This window comes from Vulpes vulpes, chromosome 2, assembly GCF_048418805.1.
Source record: "Vulpes vulpes isolate BD-2025 chromosome 2, VulVul3, whole genome shotgun sequence".
NCBI classification, from domain to species: Eukaryota; Metazoa; Chordata; class Mammalia; order Carnivora; family Canidae; genus Vulpes; species Vulpes vulpes.
The window spans coordinates 24,678,367-24,695,560 of NC_132781.1; the positions used below are offsets into that span (position 1 = coordinate 24,678,367).

General features: G+C 53.1%; 2 protein-coding genes across 2 annotated transcripts in view; both read right to left on the reverse strand.

Annotated features, from left to right (window-relative positions):
* Positions 1-6,140, reverse strand: part of HOXB3 (homeobox B3) — a 27,064-nt gene extending 20,924 nt beyond the window's left edge. The window contains exon 1 of the mRNA XM_072747412.1: positions 4,594-6,140. The gene's annotated coding sequence lies outside the window, so the exon portion shown is untranslated. The remainder of the gene's footprint in view (positions 1-4,593) is intronic.
* Positions 6,141-6,272: 132 nt separating this feature from the next.
* On the reverse strand, positions 6,273-10,695 carry HOXB4 (homeobox B4). Its single transcript, XM_072747413.1, has 2 exons — positions 8,736-10,695; positions 6,273-7,868 (listed from the first exon to the last, which is right to left on the reverse strand). The coding sequence occupies exons 1-2, from the start codon at positions 9,190-9,192 to the stop codon at positions 7,570-7,572; spliced, it is 756 nt and encodes a 251-aa protein (XP_072603514.1). The 5' UTR covers positions 9,193-10,695; the 3' UTR covers positions 6,273-7,569.
* Between the last annotated feature and the right edge of the window lie 6,499 nt (positions 10,696-17,194).

Below are 17,194 nucleotides of genomic sequence, written 5' to 3' on the forward strand. Positions count from 1 at the left end.
TCTATACCTACTCTACCTACAGCTCCCTAACCTCCCCCCACCCAGGCACACACTTACCCACAGCCCACCTCTCCTCTCTCCCTTCTCCTCCTGCTTCTGCTTAGTTCGTGGAGGTGCAGAAATAGTCTGCAGGGGCGTCTGGGGGGTGGGGGTGGGGTGGGCGCGGAGCCCGGCTCCAAGCCCCTGGATTTCTCAGCTTCCACTTCTTCTCTCTGCATCCTTTAAGATCAAGATTGCCCTCAACTCCGTTCTCCCTCTCACTCCTCAGATATTGATTTTAGTGGGACCAACTCCCTCCTCCCTAAAAAAGCAAGAACATTTCTAAAGGGACCAGCTTCAAAAGAAACACTTTATAAGTCCAAGTTACATATGTATAAAGAATGGGGCTTTAATTCTCCTTCTGATCTTGTATGGTACCTTTGGAAGGGGCAGAAAAGGGACAGGGTAAAGAAATGACGCTGGAGCTCCCAGGGCTGAGAATAACCACAAGGGGGACTCCCCCCTCCCCAGTTGTGTTATTACCATCCCAGGGAATCAAATTCTACTGACCAGCTGAGAATACGCTCTAGAGACAAAGACCCCAGACTAAGGTATCTACACAAAAGCAGTGGATACTCAGTGTCTCTTTACCTAGGTCACACCTCATCTCTGTGCCCTCCTCCACCCCAAACACACTAGTGAAGACAGCTTGAAGATTTGAACTAGAGAGGAAGGAAAGGGAGGAAAGAGGCTTTGAAGGCTGCCTGGCAGGCAGGGGTCCCTATTACCCAGGTGTTAGTACCCTAAGCTCCCAATCAGCAGACAATGGAGCCTGATCTATGGGGAGAGATGGCGAGGGTGTCTCATAATAAAGGGTTAAACACAGGGATGATAGGAGAAATCCATTCCCTAGGCCTAGAGAGAGAAACAGACACATGCTCCTTCATCTCGGACGTAAACAAAACAAAACAAAAAATCCCCCAAACCTTCACTTACAGCTTGGCCCCAGAATGAGCAGACCAGTTACAACCAGAATCTGAGTCCTGGCCCACCGTGCGGGGTGGGAATGCAAAGGGAAGCAGAAAAGACATTCCTGAAGGAGCCCCTCTCGGCACATTCCCAGCCTTATCTTCAGCAGCTCCGTCAGGGTGCAGCCTGGCCTACATCGCCAGAGCAGGCAGGGCAGGGAGAATAAATTCAGCCTAGGGTAGGGGAGCAGGGGTGGAGGGGTCGCCATCGGTTCATTTGGAGAGGTCTGAACCAAAACCAACTCAATGGGAAGAAGGCTGAGGACCCAGGTGCCTTAACAACCCCCAAAGAAACAGCCACCCCGCCCCGCTGGCCTGGCCCGGTAAGTTCCCAATGGGGCAACAGGGCAGCCCCTGCCTCCTCCTCGGAATTCCGCTCCCCATGCTCGGGTGGGGCGCCAGCGGAGCCCAGACTCTGTAGGGGGGTGACCGGCTTTGATTGTCCAGATACAAAACACAGACTGGTATTGAATTCAGCCTGCTGCCGATGTGAGCCCTGCTCCTGGCTCCAGCCAGGGCAACTCCTTACAAAGTCCTGGCCACAAATCCATTAGAAATGGTCCCCTATACACAAACAGTCCACTAAAGTCTGAAAGAAAAAAATAAGAGAGACAGAGAGATTGGAAGTAATATGCAGGAGCATGAAAGACAGCAATCTCTGAAACCGAGAAACTATCTTTAAGGACAAGAAAAAGAACAGCAGAGTGACACGAAGGCACGCCAGGCAGGTTCTGTTAAAATGCCCACACTCTTTTCGGATCCTGGGAATGTCCATGTTCAAATAAACAAGCGCCTGAGCGCTAGCGGAGCGCTTTCTTGCTGCCGATAAAGCGAACGTTCATTCTGCGAGAAAGACGAGATTGATTTACGAATCTGAACGCGCCGGTTTTATGGCTGATCACAAATCCGTCAGCGCTCAACTCACGCTGGGAAACTTCCCAACTCTGTTTTCCAACCAGACTCCCCTCCCCTGGCTGGCCACTCTTCCCAGGGAGACCCACCGCGGGCGCTGGCAGCGCTGGGGGCAGCCCCTCTGCCCCGGTAGGTGCAAGTAGGAGGGCCAGCGTGAAGGGCCCAGGGACTTGGAGGGAAGACGCGGCAAAGATAAGGAGTGCTAGCCGGGCTCCTAGAATTGTAGGAGGTGAGACCATCCCATTGGGGAGCCTGTGGAGGTGCTCAGCCCTGGAAAGACTGAGAGTCTGGGACTGACGGAATCTCCAAGCTCCGGCCTCTGGGACTGAAACCCTTGAATGAACCCCAACCTCCCCTTCCATTGTTTCCTTCCTCTTCTCTTTGATGGGCCCCTCACACTGCAGAGAGCAGCTCCAATGTTCCCAGGTGACTACAGCTTCCTCACCTGGGCCTCTAGAGGGCCCACAATTGGTCATCTGCCCCTATGAGTAATGGGTGCACATCTGACATGAGCCTCAAAAATTTGCAGTCCAGGAGCGGCCCAGCTCCCTTTCTACTCACTCCCTCTCCTGCCCGGGGGCCTCTAGCCCCTGCATGTATTATGGCACTTAGGCACAAAGGAGACAGTACCAGCCAACCGAGGCCAGTTGTTCCTTGCCTGAGATAGAGTCCCCAAGTTCTAGGAAGCGATTTACAAACTGCGAATCAATACCCCCCCTCCCCACACACATCCCAGCAAGGTTCTGTCTCTCCTACTTTTAATTGAAGGAACATTTCCTCTCTTCCCAGCTGGAGTCTCGGTCTGTCTGTCTGTCTGTCTGCCTGTCTGTCTCTTTGTCCCTACCTCCTCCTAAGTGAATGGCTGCTGGTGTGGATTTTAAGATACAGCAAGTAGAACAGAGATTTGGAAATGCTCCATATGAGTAAATTCTCCACCCATCTCTTAAAATTCAAAGTTGCTAAAAACTTTGGTTGATGTGGCAGGGCTGTCCCTGGAAATGGTCACAACACCCTGTCCTGAGCCTTCTCCCCTCTCTCTTGTTCCTCTGCTGGGGAGGTAGGTACCCATGGGCTCTGTGAGTAGCTGGGGTGGGACTAGGGATTTGGGGAAGGGGACACAAGTGATTATACGAATAGCTTCCGAAACAAAGGAACTTTAGAAAATGGGTTGAGAAGCCGTGGATTTGGATCTCACACCTTGAGAGAAAGTAGCCTCCAAGGGACTGTTAGTTGGGGGCAAAGGGGGAGGCTTCCCTCTCTTTAGAACCCACGGGCTTCTTCCCTTAGCCCTCTGAAGCCCTATGGACCTCTCACATCACTTCCCTTTTGTCTTTCTTCCCTCAGCTCCCTCCATGAGAAAGAGGAAAGAAGCAGGGATGAGCTGGACATGGGTGGGGGGCAGTTTGAACCCGATCTAAGGAAGGAGTTCTACACAGAGGGTCAGATCAGCACCTTCCCTCCCTCCCTTAGCTGTACCCTTGAGCTAAATTTTTAACTCCTTTTCTCCCCAGTGGACAGTAATAGAAAAACAATCCAGAAATTCCCGAAGAGCAAAGAAGGGGTTGGGGACTGGAGGGAGATGAGAAGATGGGCCACACAGCAGCCCAAGGACCCCTCACTGCAGAGGTATGACTTTCCCTCCTAGGCAGGAGTCAGGAGCCAGCATACTGTCCAGTCTCAGAGAGGTCAAGGGGCTTCCGAGGTCATTTTGTGGTTCTAATACTGAGCTAATCGCCTAGAAAACGTGGCCTTTCCATGAACTCTCTCGCCAACCTCCTGCCTCCAAAGCCTCAGTGAGCCCCAGGGTAAAAGAGCCAGCACATTCACGTCTGAGGCAGAGCCCACTGACTCCCTCGCCCTCAGAAGCAGGGCCCCAGAAGGGAGAACATAGCCCCCAAAACAAGAGAGCAAAAGGAAACCAAACGGAACACTGAGCCTCCAGGAAGAAGGGCGGGGGTGGGAGCAGCATCGAAGAGGAAGACTCCGGCATCAACGAACCTTGCCTGTAAACGGAACAGTTTCCTGCTCCAGAGTTGCAAACATTTGTCTAGAATCCCAAGTTAGAGAAAGAAAGAGAGAAAGAAAGAAAGAAAGAAAGAAAGAAAGAAAGAAAGAAAGAAAGAAAGAAAGGAGACATCTACCTATACCCTGCTCCAAGCCTGAGGCATTCCATCCAAGAACTGCATTCCATTTTTCCAGGAGTCGGCAGTGACAACATCTCACCAGTAAATAGACAGAGGGGACACAAGCCCCCAGTGTAGACCAGCGAAGTTACGGAACACACCGGCCACATGTGCCTGTCACCAAACAGGCACACACATGCATGCATGCTGGAGCTCTCCTGGCCTGCCTGCATTTTCCAAAACCCGAAAAGCACTTCTGAGCTGCCTCACAAACAACCTTCTCTGGGATTTTTCAGGGGCCCTGACACCTCAGTCCCAAGCAGTTCAAACACTCTCCAGGTGTGAGGCCCCTGTCTCTCCCTCTGACCCGAGCATCAGTCATCATAAAAGGCAGCAGATCTGACCAAGCATCCACCATCAAAAAACCCCGCAAAGAAAGTTGAAAAAGGAAAAGAAAGAGGCGAGAGAGTTTCTTCTTTCCTTTGTAAGAAGAGCTCATAAAACGATTAAAAAAAAAAAAAAAAAGTCAGCCCAGGCCAGGGCTTTGTTACCTTTGCGCCTCTTGCCTCCTCTGGCATGAATTCCGCGGATCCCATTCATGACGAAGGGCTTCTTCCATACTGAGAGAAAAAAGTTTTCAACTTTATGGTTCCAAATTTTTTCCCCCTCGCAGATCCGGGAGAGCCAGCTAACACTTTTTTCCCCCAACAGCCGGTCTGCGGAGATTTGCTGTTGAATAATAACAAAGGAGAGAGGATACGTATTTAAAGAAAAGAAGTGATTAATGGTTTTCTGTATAATTCTCACATTTTTCTTAGCTCTTGTCTACACAGAATGGCTGTGAACTTTAAGCTCCATAGAAATCTTTTTTTTATTCTATTCATACCTTCCAAGGAGCAGCTTTGATTTGGTTCTATAGAGACATTCCTGGGGGGGCATATGCTTTTTAAGAACGATTTTCCCCCTCCACGAAGGGCAGCCGCATCCCCTGGCAGCCAAACATCACACCGCGATTCGACCGAAACAAAGCTCGCCGCTCTGAGGCTCCAGGTCCCGGCAAATTTTTTCTGAGCCTTCCAGAAGCATTTCAACGGGGTAGTTCTACCGCCCTTGCCCCGCGCTGTGGACACCGGGGGTGCCCCCCCTGTGTCCTGGGCCCTCCCCAGCCTCCAACTGCAAACCCGCAGGAATACAAAAGAAATAACAAGAAAACGTGCTGGTGGAAATCAGCTATGTTTATTTTCTGGAGGGAGATGGGACCGAAAAATACGACTTTTAATTGCATATGCCCTCTTGAGCCCCATGCTTTTTGGTGGTGGGTGGCTGTACTCTGGCCCACCACAAGACCAGAGACCCCGAGCAAATCTGGAGCCCTTGGACCTTAGCACTTCTCTTGGGTGCTGTCCCCCCAAAGTGGCCGGAGCCTGACAGAACTGGTGAGGGTCCTCAGCACCCCCTTCCCCTTCCCCCACTCCATTCTAGGGGTGACTGGGACCTCAGAGACACAAAGCTATTTGGTCCCCAGTCGTACTTTCGATACTTTCTATGAGAAAGAAAATGAAAATTAATACAGGAGCAGGGTTTCACAAAAGAGGCCATTTGTCTTCTTGATTATCTATTTGCTTGTCAGAGTTTGAGCTATGGCACCGGCTAGCTCCTTTGTAATATAAAAATACTCTGAAAACCTGCAAACACCCAGAAACATCTGTGCAAAAAATTAGACTCATTAAAGCTTTAAACACCTCAGAGGAAAACGATACCTTCTTAGGCGGGAGGAAAGAGGCCGGCCTCGCAGAATCCTCCCTCCGAACCTTAATAAGCAAAGAGTCGTCTGTCTAGAAAGAGACAGCTTAACCGCATTTTATTTGCTTATGACAAATAAATCACGATATGAAAGGCTTTGCCATACTTAAGCCTCTCGTGTCCTACAATGAAACATTCCCCCCCCCCATTAGGAATTGGAGTCAGCCCTCCCAGTACTTTCGATCCATTTTTGGACTGGAGGGAAAAAATTAAAAGCCCCAAACAAAACACACCCACCCCAAAAGGAAAACAAACGAACTACCACAATTGGGAGTCCTCAGAGATTGAAAGTCCCCTTGGACCCTTTGAAAAAAATCCTCAACCACATCCAACATGAGGCCGAATGGACTGAGATGCTTAACATATATCCTGGGTGGCATATTTGTCTGTATCTTCACATCAGGGTTTCAACAAAAACACGCCGTGCTGGTCACAAGAAACCAAACATTTATTTCTATTGTCACTCTGTACAGGACACAAAATTTCACGCCAACGAAGGGTTCTAGACTTGGGCAGCCCCCAAACTAGGAAGGGGCCTGGTTTGGAATGTCAGAGAGAACAGGAGAGAGGACGCACATGACATAAAATAATAATAATAATCATAATAATAATAATAAAATAATTAATAATAATAATAATAATCAATGCAAAACAATGATAAACTATGGGAGAGGTCTCTGCAACATTATCTCCCAGACCGGGAGGGGTGCCACATTTTATTTGCTAGTTTCACATTCGTTTGCAGTCTAGGAGAGAAAGCCTTCCCTGTAAAACTAGATTGGTGACAGGGTTGTGCCCAGCTCCCAGAACTCAACTGGCTCCTCACTCTGCCAGGAATGGCTTGACCTTCTAGAAGAAGGCCCTCCCGGTCTCTCTTTTTGTCTTAGGCTCAACTTCCCTGCCTGCTCCTGCGTTACCAAGGCCACCCCACCACCACCTCCACTTGTCTCCTTCCTGCTGTCCCCCACCCGGGCCCCCTCTCGGTGGAAAGGGGTGAGAAGTCAGTGTGCCCGTGGAGGGGCACAGAAGGGAAGGAGGGTGTGTGTGTGTGTGTGTGTGTGTGTGTGTGTGTGTGTGTTATGTGTTACCGTGGCCAAAACACTGCGCTATCTGGCAGTCACAGGGTGCTTTCGCTGGGTGTCAGGAATGGGGGACACAAAGAAAGAGAATCCAGGCTGTCTTCCAGCGGCGGCAGCAGCAGAGGCGGCGGCGGCGAGCCGGGCCTCATTTGTTAGCCGGGTGTCGAGGTAATGGTCGCCACCGAGGCCCGTCCTCTCCTCGGCAGAGTAAACAAGACAGATGGGCCTGGGCCTGGCGTGATTAAAGATGAAACGTGGATCCATCTTCGCCAAAGCTGAAAGCGAGGAGTACAGCCTCCTCCTATTTCTCTTAATGTCTCCTTCTTTCTCTTCTTCTTTCTTTTCTTCTTTTTTTTTTTTTTTTTTTAAGGAAGAAAGCAAGAGACTTGAACCTTGCTTCTGGGGGGGCCTCACCCGGCTCCCCATTGTCATTTCTATAAATAAAGCTTCCCCTCCCCCTCCTTTGCGTTTATTCGTGTAAATAGATAAAGTGGGGGAGGAGGAGGGCAGGTAGGCTTTTGCGGTCCCAGGCCCCAGGGTCCCCTCCCGCAACTCCTCCCGCCCCGCCCCCACCCCACCCCCCCGCGCTCACAACCCACCCCCGCCCCAAGGTTCGCGGCTCCCGTGCGGGGGGGGCGGGGGGCACTAGAGCGCGGGGGGACCTCCGTTGGGCCGGCCAGGGGGCCCTCCGGCCGTGCCTGCGGTGCCACCCGAGCGGATCTTGGTGTTGGGCAACTTGTGGTCTTTTTTCCACTTCATGCGCCGGTTCTGAAACCAGATCTTGATCTGGCGCTCGGACAGGCAGAGCGCGTGGGCAATCTCCACCCTCCGGCGCCGCGTCAGGTAGCGGTTGTAGTGAAATTCCTTCTCCAGCTCCAAGACCTGCTGGCGAGTGTAGGCTGTCCGAGAGCGCTTGGGCTCCCCGCCGGCGTAATTGGGGTTTACTGGACACACACAGAGAGAGGGAGAAAGAGAAAGTTTTATTGCCCCGAACGGGAGGAGGGAGAGCCCTTTCTTCCAGCTAACACAGTGTATCCCTCCCTCCCTCGCCCGTCACCTCTTCTTCCTCCAGAGGCGGGGTGGGGTGGGGACGGAAAGGGAAGAATGAGGGGGGCCCCAGGAAGAGAAAGAGACCTCAAAGTTTTGGAGGGTTGTGTCGTCTCCACGTTGTTGTTTGGGTGTCTGGAGAGGGGGCAGGGGGAGTGAAGAATCCTCACAAGGTTTTAACCGCTCCTCTCTCTGCCCTCTTTGGCCTGGGGCCCAGGGTTCGAGAATGCGGGGTGAAAGGGGAGGGGGGCTTCCCTAAACCTTTCTTCTGTTAGTTCCCACCCTCTGTGCTCAGATTCCACGGAGCGCATGCCCCCAGTAAAAACTTTTGCTCACTTCTGGAGCCAAGGAGCCAGACTAGAGGAAAGAAAGGAAAAAAATAAATACTGGGAGTTGACTCAACTCTCTGCTCAAATACAGATTACCTCCTCCTCCTTCTCCTCCCCCACGCCGCACACCCCTCCCCAACTTCCAACTTCACTGAGACTGCATCTCCCTGGCAAAAAAAAGTCGCTGGTGAGAATGGCAAAAGAGGATGGGGGAACTGACTTCAAAGGCGTGGGGCCCACCAGGCCATAAAAATTTATGGGGGATGTAATTATGTGGCTCTGAAAACAGGCGACCGTAAATCTCCGGCAATGGCGAGTTTATAGCGGGGACAATTGGCTTCCCCCAGCTCTCCTCCCCCGCCCCCCCAGGCCTCCGATGTCCCTTCGGTGTAAACCGCCGGGGGTGGGAGGGGGAAGGGGTGCCCACGCACTCACCCGTGCTCACGTGAACTTTGCGCATCCAGGGGTAGACGACGGGCTCTTTGCACGCGGAGTGGGAAGGGCTGGGGTGCAGGGGGTTCTGGGCGCAGGGAGGCGGCGGGGGGCTGCTGCTGACCGCCTCGCAGCGCTGGCCGGGCTCCGGGAGGAGGGCCCCGGAGGGCGGCGGCGCAGGAGCCCGAGGGGACAGCCCGGGCGGCGGCGGGGGCGGCGGGGGCGGCGGCGGAGGCGGCGGGGGCCCGGGGTCCCGGCAGGCCGCGTAGCGCTGCACGGTGCAAGCCGCGCGCCGCCCGAAGCCCGCCTCCGGCTGGAAGCTGCTCTCTCGCCTCTGGCCGCCGGCGTAGTACCCCGGCGAGTGGTCGCTGGGTAGGTAATCGCTCTGTGAATATTCCTCGCACGGAGGGAACTTGGGGTCGACATAGTTTGAGTTGATCAAAAAAGAACTCATAGCCATTAATTTCTGGGAATTGCCCACAAAATATACTAAAATTTATTCCGACCCCTGACTCGTTTTCCTGTTTCCGAAAGCCCTCCTACTTACTGTCAAGTGAACAAAGTTAGGGACCCACGTGATCCTCGGAGCCAATGGCCGCCCCGCCTGCGATTCCCGGATAAGGAAATCTGCTCACCCGGACCCTACTCCAGCCAAAGAGGTTTATTTCCCCCTTCTTCTCTTTCTCCCTCCCCACCCACCCACCCAACACCAGGATTTACATAGGGCTCCTGCGGGGCGACCGCCTCCACGCCCAGCTCTCTCCGGGATCAGAGAAAGGGAGGGAGGGAGAGAAAGAGCAGGTTGCCGCCGGACGGCCTGTTGGGGCGCTGGGCAGAGAACAATCCCTGGGTCCCCTCGGAAGTTGGGGCTCTCGGTGCAGCCCTCTCTTCCAGCCCCCTGCCCCGCCTCACCGCCCCGAATTCTGTGCCTTACATAGGCCCCCATGCCCTCCTGGAGACGGGAAGGAGTCCAGGAGTCAGTCTGGGGAGTTAAGTGAGGGGCAGACTGGGGGCTCCGTCTGGAGAGGGGAGCCCACATGGGGGCGAGAGGCAATGCGCACACCGGGCTTTTCTCTGCAGCCGCCCGGGGAGGGGTAGGGAGTGAGAGAGGAGGCGTCGGTAGGAAGCAGGCGGGTGCAGGAGGGACTTGTCAGAGATGAATGGAACCGCGGGCGGATCGATAGGAAATTCATGCACTAATTCGGGGAGACCTCGCCTTCCAAATCGCATTTAGCTGCGCTATTAGTTTGGCTGTGTCAGTCTTTCCGTTCCCCTCTCTTATCCACTCCTTCCCTTACCCCACATGGCCCACGCCGGGAGAAAAGACTTAGTTTCCCACCCTGAACATGAGTGCTGGAATAAAAATCTTGCAACTTTTGATAGCACACTGAATAGCAATTTGCTAATACCAGAACCACCGGAGCAATGCTAACCACGGTATCCAGACGTCCTAATTGCCGCTAATGCAGCTGCCTCTGTAGTGAAGAGAAATCTCACATCCTTATGATGCTGGGGGTAAGAGCCCTAGGGGTGATGCATACACACACAATGACACTCCTTGGGAATCGCATATTTCCAGGGCATCTTGTTCTGATCCCAAACGAAAAGGCGACCACAACATCCGTTTGAAAAGCAATTTTCTTTGCCTTCGCACACTGATGACAAGAGTCACTTTTTCTGGATTTTCAGTAAAACCTTCCTGATCCCAGAATAGAGAATAAGTGGGCTTGAGGGAGAGGATAAAACACCACCACCAATATTAACCTACTAAGTGAAAGGGACCAAGTCTTCCAGGGGCAGGCATGGGAAATTTCAGGTAGATGATTCCTCCATCTCTAACCAATGAGGGAGGAAAAAGAAAGAGGAAGAAAAAAAAGAGTCTTCGTGTGGTCAGTCACCGGATGGTCCTCATTTGGGAAAAAAAACATTTTTTTCTTCGGGAAAAAAAATGAGCGGAGTGTTTATGTCAACTACATATTCCCCTAGATACGAATTTGTGACCACAAAATTCCTTACACAAATTCGGATCTACAGGGTATATACAGAAGACAGATAGATCTTCTTGGCCCAGAAATTTTCCAGTTCTCCTACTTTCCACGCCTTCTTCGTTTGGGGTGTGGTTTCAGTGCTTGGATTTTATTTCGTTTTGAGCCCTGGGAGCAGGAAAAGGCACCGCGCGGGTCCATTTGTGGGATTACGAGGTTTTCAACTCTCTTTCTCTTCTATTAGAGAAAAATAGAAGTAGCCAGTCCCGCAAAGGGACGCGAACCTCCGGGCCACCGCACAACCCAGGGCGGCGCATGAATTATGAGATGTAAACATTAGCTAAGCACAAAAGGAGGAAGGGTCATCCCGAGGCTGCAGCGAAGTCAGAATCAGGCCCTTCTGGGTGCCCTCGCGCCCCTCCCCTCCGCCCAGGACTTTTATTTTTTTTTAAAGAAAAACAAAACCCCAATCGGTTCCTCCGTGCCCCTCGCAGCCTTTAGTTTGCCATCAAACGAATATCTCGATATTTTCCAAGGCGCCTCTCGGCAAAGGGAGGAGGGAGAAGTGGCTGGGTGTGAAGGAGGTGTCATAAAAGTCCTTTTGGAAAAATTCAATGGTAAAAAGAGAGAGAAACAGCTGTAAAGAAAAATGCTGGGAGACCAAACAGATGGGGCCCCGGATATTTAATGACGGGCAATTCCGTTTACAACCTGAGAAAAAGATCAAAGGCGTTTCATTTCCGAATGAAGGGCAATGAGGAACCATAAAAGATGCAGCCAGATGATATTCCGGCCCCTCCCAACCTCCCGTACCTCCTGGGGCCAGAAAAGGGGATAATCCCTGAAGTGTATGGAGGAACCCCATTTTCCCCACCTCCCCAGCCCCAGGCAGGCTCTCTCTGTCTACATTTGCTCATTCTGCCACCTGCTAGGGTCTCTGGCAGTGGGACCAAAATGGGGATCTGGTAAACCTGGGGGAATCTGGGGTTTCCAAATGAACTTTCTGAGAGTCCCAGTAACCGCTGAATTTACTAAACTGGGAGATTCGGATTGGACTGCAAGGGAACTGAGTCCTAGATGGAATGCTGAGACCATTGCAGGGTGAGAGGAATTGGCATAGAGAAAGCCTCCACCTTGCCCAGACTCCCTACCCATCTCCCTGAGAAATACTTGCATCCCGACCTAGCAAGTCAGAACGATATCAATTTCATTAACAGATAACAGCAACAACACACACAAAAAAACAACCCTCTAACCACCACATTGCAGAAGTCTCTGCCCATCCCCAGTCCTGGGACCCTCGCAGGTGGGTAGGAGGAGTGCTCCCTCCCACTTGCCAGAAACCAGGTCTCCAGACCCTTTGGTTTTCTATCCAAATCTAGATTGCCAATTTTGATCTCCCGGCCTGATTTCTAACACCAACACTCTCCCAGCCAGGCTGACTTGCAGATAGTTGAAACATCACACACACACACACACACACACACACACACACACACTTATATTTTAATTATCTTTGCCGAGAGGGTCCAATAGACCCCCATTTGGGCACCGAAGGAGACTAGAGTCTGGCCCTGGGCCCAATGACAAGATGCCTGGGTAGGACCCCCACCAGCCCCCCAGCGCCAAGCAGGGATCTTTCCAAGTCTTGTCAAAGGCCACTTAGTCAGGGGTTCCAAGACCCATTCCAACTGGCCAGGCCCCTCCCCCACCCCATACCTCCTGTCCTTCTCAACTCGCTTGTTCTCTGAAACCCCGTCCAACTCAGTCGGCTTTTCGGAATTTGGGGAGGGCCGCTAGGCTGGCCACCGGGCCTCTCTGCTGCTCTACACTTCGCAAAGGATGCAGCCCAGGTGCTCGGAGCACCCCAAGAGAGAGGTATGGGAGGCAGAGTCACTGCGGGGCTGGGTACGGCTGATCCTCCGGACAGAGCGCGGAGATTTTCTCTGCTGCGCGCTGGGAGCCGCCACCTGCCCATCCCACCGAGGCGTCGCACCCCCCCCACCCCCCACCCCAGTCGAGTGCAGCCGCGATGGGTGGGGGACAAGGTTTATCGGCGACTCCCCGGACGGATTTCACCCAAACCGCCGGCCACCTCTCCCCTCCCCTCCCAAAAGAATACTAACACGAGTACTCATAATAAAAATAAGGAAAAGCAAGGGCTCTGCGCGCGCGTCCCGAGCCACCTCCGCTGCGCTCCCCGGTCGTCCGCCGGCTGGCCGGCCGCCTTCCCCCCGCAGCCACAGGTTGCTAGAGTGACCTCTCGCCGCTCAGCCCCCTCCGCTGTCCCGGGTGTGCCCAGCCCACACGGAATCATCTACCTTTTGTCGCCAGGGAGAGAGCACGGAGCCAGGGAGGGAGACCGAAGGGCCGAGGAGGCGAGCCCCCAGCCGGCCGGCGCAGCGGAGGCCGCGCGGAGGAGAGGAAGGCCCGGGGGGAGCGGGCAGCAGTACTCACCGGGCGGCTCCCTGCGCCCTCCGGCCGCACACCCGCCCGCGGGCCCGCTCGGCCACCGAGGAGCTCGCTCTTGTCCACTATTGTGTGTCCGGAAAACCGAACCGCGGCTGCGGGCACAGCGGCTTTGGGCCCCCTTGGAGGCCGGAACAAGACTTTTTTTTTTTTTTTTTTTTGATGTGTTTTTGTTTTTGAAGCGCAAGTTTTCGTATTAATCTCATACTTTGGCAGTCTTTGTTAAACAGCGAGGCGCGTCACGAGGCTCTCGAACATTTTAATAATTTTTAGACGCCGTGACCTACGGTTCACCCCTCTCCGGGCCTCCCCCACGAGCAGGCAGTTACTATAATACGCTCGCACAGTTCGCTCGGTCATATTGAATTTTGCGCAGGTCATTACTTGGGAGAAAAATGACGGAGCAGGAATTTGATTCAGCTCATCCTCTCCAGCTTCGACTTTTTGCCAGAACCTTCTCTTCCCTTCACCCATACCTCCACCCCCCCAAAAAAAGTTCGTAGAGGGTAGGACTCAGCCTACTCCAACCTCTGCTTTTATATTCCATCATTCCTACATTTTCGTCTGTTCTGGTTCCCTGGGCAAAGTGGGAGAGGGTAGGATTTCACAGGGGTTCCCTCTGGGGCCTTTGAGGGAGGATAGCACCTGGAGAAGTGGAAATGCAACCTTGGGAATCTAGGTCCCAGAGAGCAGGCCTGAGCCAGAGCCCTCTTGCCTTCCCATTAAATGGCTGCATTGGCAGGGTCTGTATCCCTGCCCCCTTGCATACTCCATCTGCTTTATTCCCTCCCCCAATGCCAGAGATATCCCATTTCTGCCCAAACTGTGGAGGTTCCAAGGGCCCCAGGAATGACTCCTCCACTTCCTGGAGCTGAGATTTGGTTCCTAGGCCAGCACATCCAGGGAAGACAGAGAGAACACTTCAATAAGAGCTGGACCATGCTGGTCAAAATGGGAGACTTGGTTTTCAGAGGCTTTAATTTCTCCTTAAGAACAAAACCAATACCCACCTCCCTCCATTTTTGTTTAAAACCACTTCTCATCTATACAGTATCTCTTTTGCCTACCCCCATCACCACCACAAGGAGGTACAGGAGGCATTAAAAATACCCAGAGGTCTTCTTTGGTTTGTCTCTCAAGGATTAGAATTAGTGGACTGTCAACAACACATTTTCCCCTTTCTCTGGTCTCCAAGGGACCAGCAGAGTAGGTCAGGTGACTCCCCTTCCACCCAGTTTAGGTCTAGGGGAATGTCTGCAAGGAGATATCCCCCTAGTACAAGGAGTTGGGAGAGAACATCCCAAGACACCCAGTTTGGTCTGTGATGGCAGAGGACTCTCTTTCCCCATCCTGAGGCCCCTGTAGCCCAGGCCCTTTGGCTGCTCCATGCTATTCTACAGAACCACAAGTTTATTAGCATTCTGTCCTGGAAAAGAGACAGGAGAACAGAAGGAGATAGTCTCCAGTTCAGGCTTTGACCTCTACTTCTTCTGAACCTCGGGAATTCCTTCCTGGCCTGACTCCCCAGAGAAACTTGTCTCAAGGCTGAATCCAAATGGGGACCCAAACCAGTTGGTTTAGTCAAAAACTGGGGCAAACTGATTTGAAATCTGATATTAAGTTGTTGTCTCTTCTGGCCATATTTCAAAAGGTGTCTTTACGAAAACTCTCAGGTTATCTCTATTCTGGCAGGACAAACACCCACATGGCACCTCCTATATCCACTGCTTGTAAGAGAATATGATGACATTTCCTAACACAACAAACAAAAAAGTCATTTAAAGACCAAAAATAGGCATATGCCCTGGTGTTATAATTACAGAGTCTCTGTAAACATTTTACTTATGAGCTAAGCCCAATGCACAGATTCAAGGTTCATTTCAGGTCGCTTGTTTCATCTACAGCTAAAAAGATCTCTGTGAGGCCATTCAGTAATTTTCCTTCTCATTCCCCCTCCCTCCTCCAATTGGGAAGAGAGGGATTCTGTGGAGGGATACAAATGGAGGTTTGGGAGAGAATGGGAGAATTAGCAAGCCAACCTTCTTCCTATATGCAACTTTTCAAACCCAAGCAATTTGGAAAGAGAAATGGGAGTTCAGAAACCCTCCAGTCCTGGCCCACAGTCACGGACTCCAGCTGCCTGGACCCAGCCTGGGGGTTAGGAATCCCTGAAGCAGAGGCCTGCCTGATAGATGGGGGGAGTTGGAGAGAGTCAGCTGTTTGGATCCTTTAGGGAAAGCAGGGTGGGGCTGATGTGAGTGAGAATCAGGCCTTCACCTTGGAAGCCTTCTTTGGCCCCATCAAACGTCCTGCAAGGACACGTGGGTAATTGGATTTTTTTTTTTTAATGTGTGCGGCTGGGTAGGTTTTAATTAAATTTTATATGGTGACTCAAAGGTTATCTTTGGGAGAGACAATTGCGCAGAGGATTCACCATGCCTCCCGCACTCTTTGGTACAGCTCCCCACCCCACCAACTCCAGAGGGTTTTGGGGAAAGGTTTCTACCGCACCCCAGGTTCTCCTTCCCCAGATATCTGCCTCTCCTCCTCCCCAGTTCTGCTTCCGGGCTCCCCAAACACACAAGCCTTCCTTACCTCCAGCACCCCTTGCTCTCCCTCTCTTCTCTCTCGGCTCACACGGCCTCCTCCCCTCTCACAAGCCCGCCCCCACCGCTAGACTGCGCCAACCGCTCACGCACACCGTAAACTTTTGACCCTCCAACTTTGCGACCCCTCTGGCAATAACACCGGCCTCCCGGCCCCGGGGTCTCATTCTACTGCGCCCGCTGCAGAAACCCAAGCGCAAAACGCCTTCCGTGCCCCTCCCCCGCTCGCCCCCTCTCCACCCCCCCCCCCACGAAGGGCCTTAGATCTGGGGAAGAGGAGTCTTTTGATTATGAAATGACACCTTGGGAAAAGATGCCACCCCACTTCCCGCCTCGACCCCACTTCCCGCATTTCCAAACGGTCTCTCGTGTGGATTGCCTGCGAAAGCTTTGGTGGTGACCCACCCGCTCGTCCCCCATTGCCGCAGTTGCTGGGCATGGGGACCTACGGGGTGCCCTACGACGCATAGGCTGACCTGGAGAAGGGAATTTCTGGGGTGAAGAGTGGAGAGAGCTTGGAGCAAGGGTTTCTTGAGAGCGGAGGGGGCCACAGTCCCCAAAGGGCTGAAGAGAGCGCTCAGTCTCTAGGCCGTGCGAGACCCAGCGGGCCTGGGGCCACCTTGCACCGCCGCTCGCTGGAGCCTCGGAGGCCCCAGCCTGGCTGTGAACTTGGTCTAAGGCGGACTCTACTGGCAGCTCGGGGACGTTACAGCCTCTGCCTCTCGGCCAGCGCAGCGCTCGGGCGACCTGCGCTCTTTCGGTTTTCGTCGCATCATCCAAATATCCCTTCCCAGGACCCCACCTCTCAGCGAGAAACGTTTGTTCCCTCTTCCCTAGGGGCCCGTTAGGAGTCTGAAAGCAGAAGAGAGCGGATTAGAGGGAAAGAGAGAGAAAGTGGAACAAGCCTGCAGAAGCTCAAAATATAGGGATTATGGTGCATCTTGCCCTCAAGCCCCAAGGGGAGACATTCCCACATGCTGGCACTTTCCCTCCACTTTTCCCCTAGATGCTGCCTTCCAAGCAGAATCCTCCCCTTCCCCCGTGGCCTGGGTCATCTCTTGACTAAGCAAGCTGGACTGGGGCTTGCAAGGTCCCTTTCCTCCCTGGATGCATTCATCCCAACCCCACGGGGGGCTCCGAGGTCAGGGATCCCCACAATCAAAGGCAGCCTTGGTGCTCAGAGGCCACAACCCGGCCGAAGCTACCTGGGCTCAGCCCCAACCCACGCGGAGCGCAGGGCCAGGGCACTGCTGGGCAGCCTGGGAGCCGTTTCCAGGGAAGAGAAGCTGGAGGATGCTGCAGAGAGCGCATTTTCCTCCCCTAAGAGGAAATTTGGGGAGAGAAGAGACAGGACAGAAGACGACTCAAACAGAGAAAAAGAGCGGGGGTGGGGGGGTGGGGA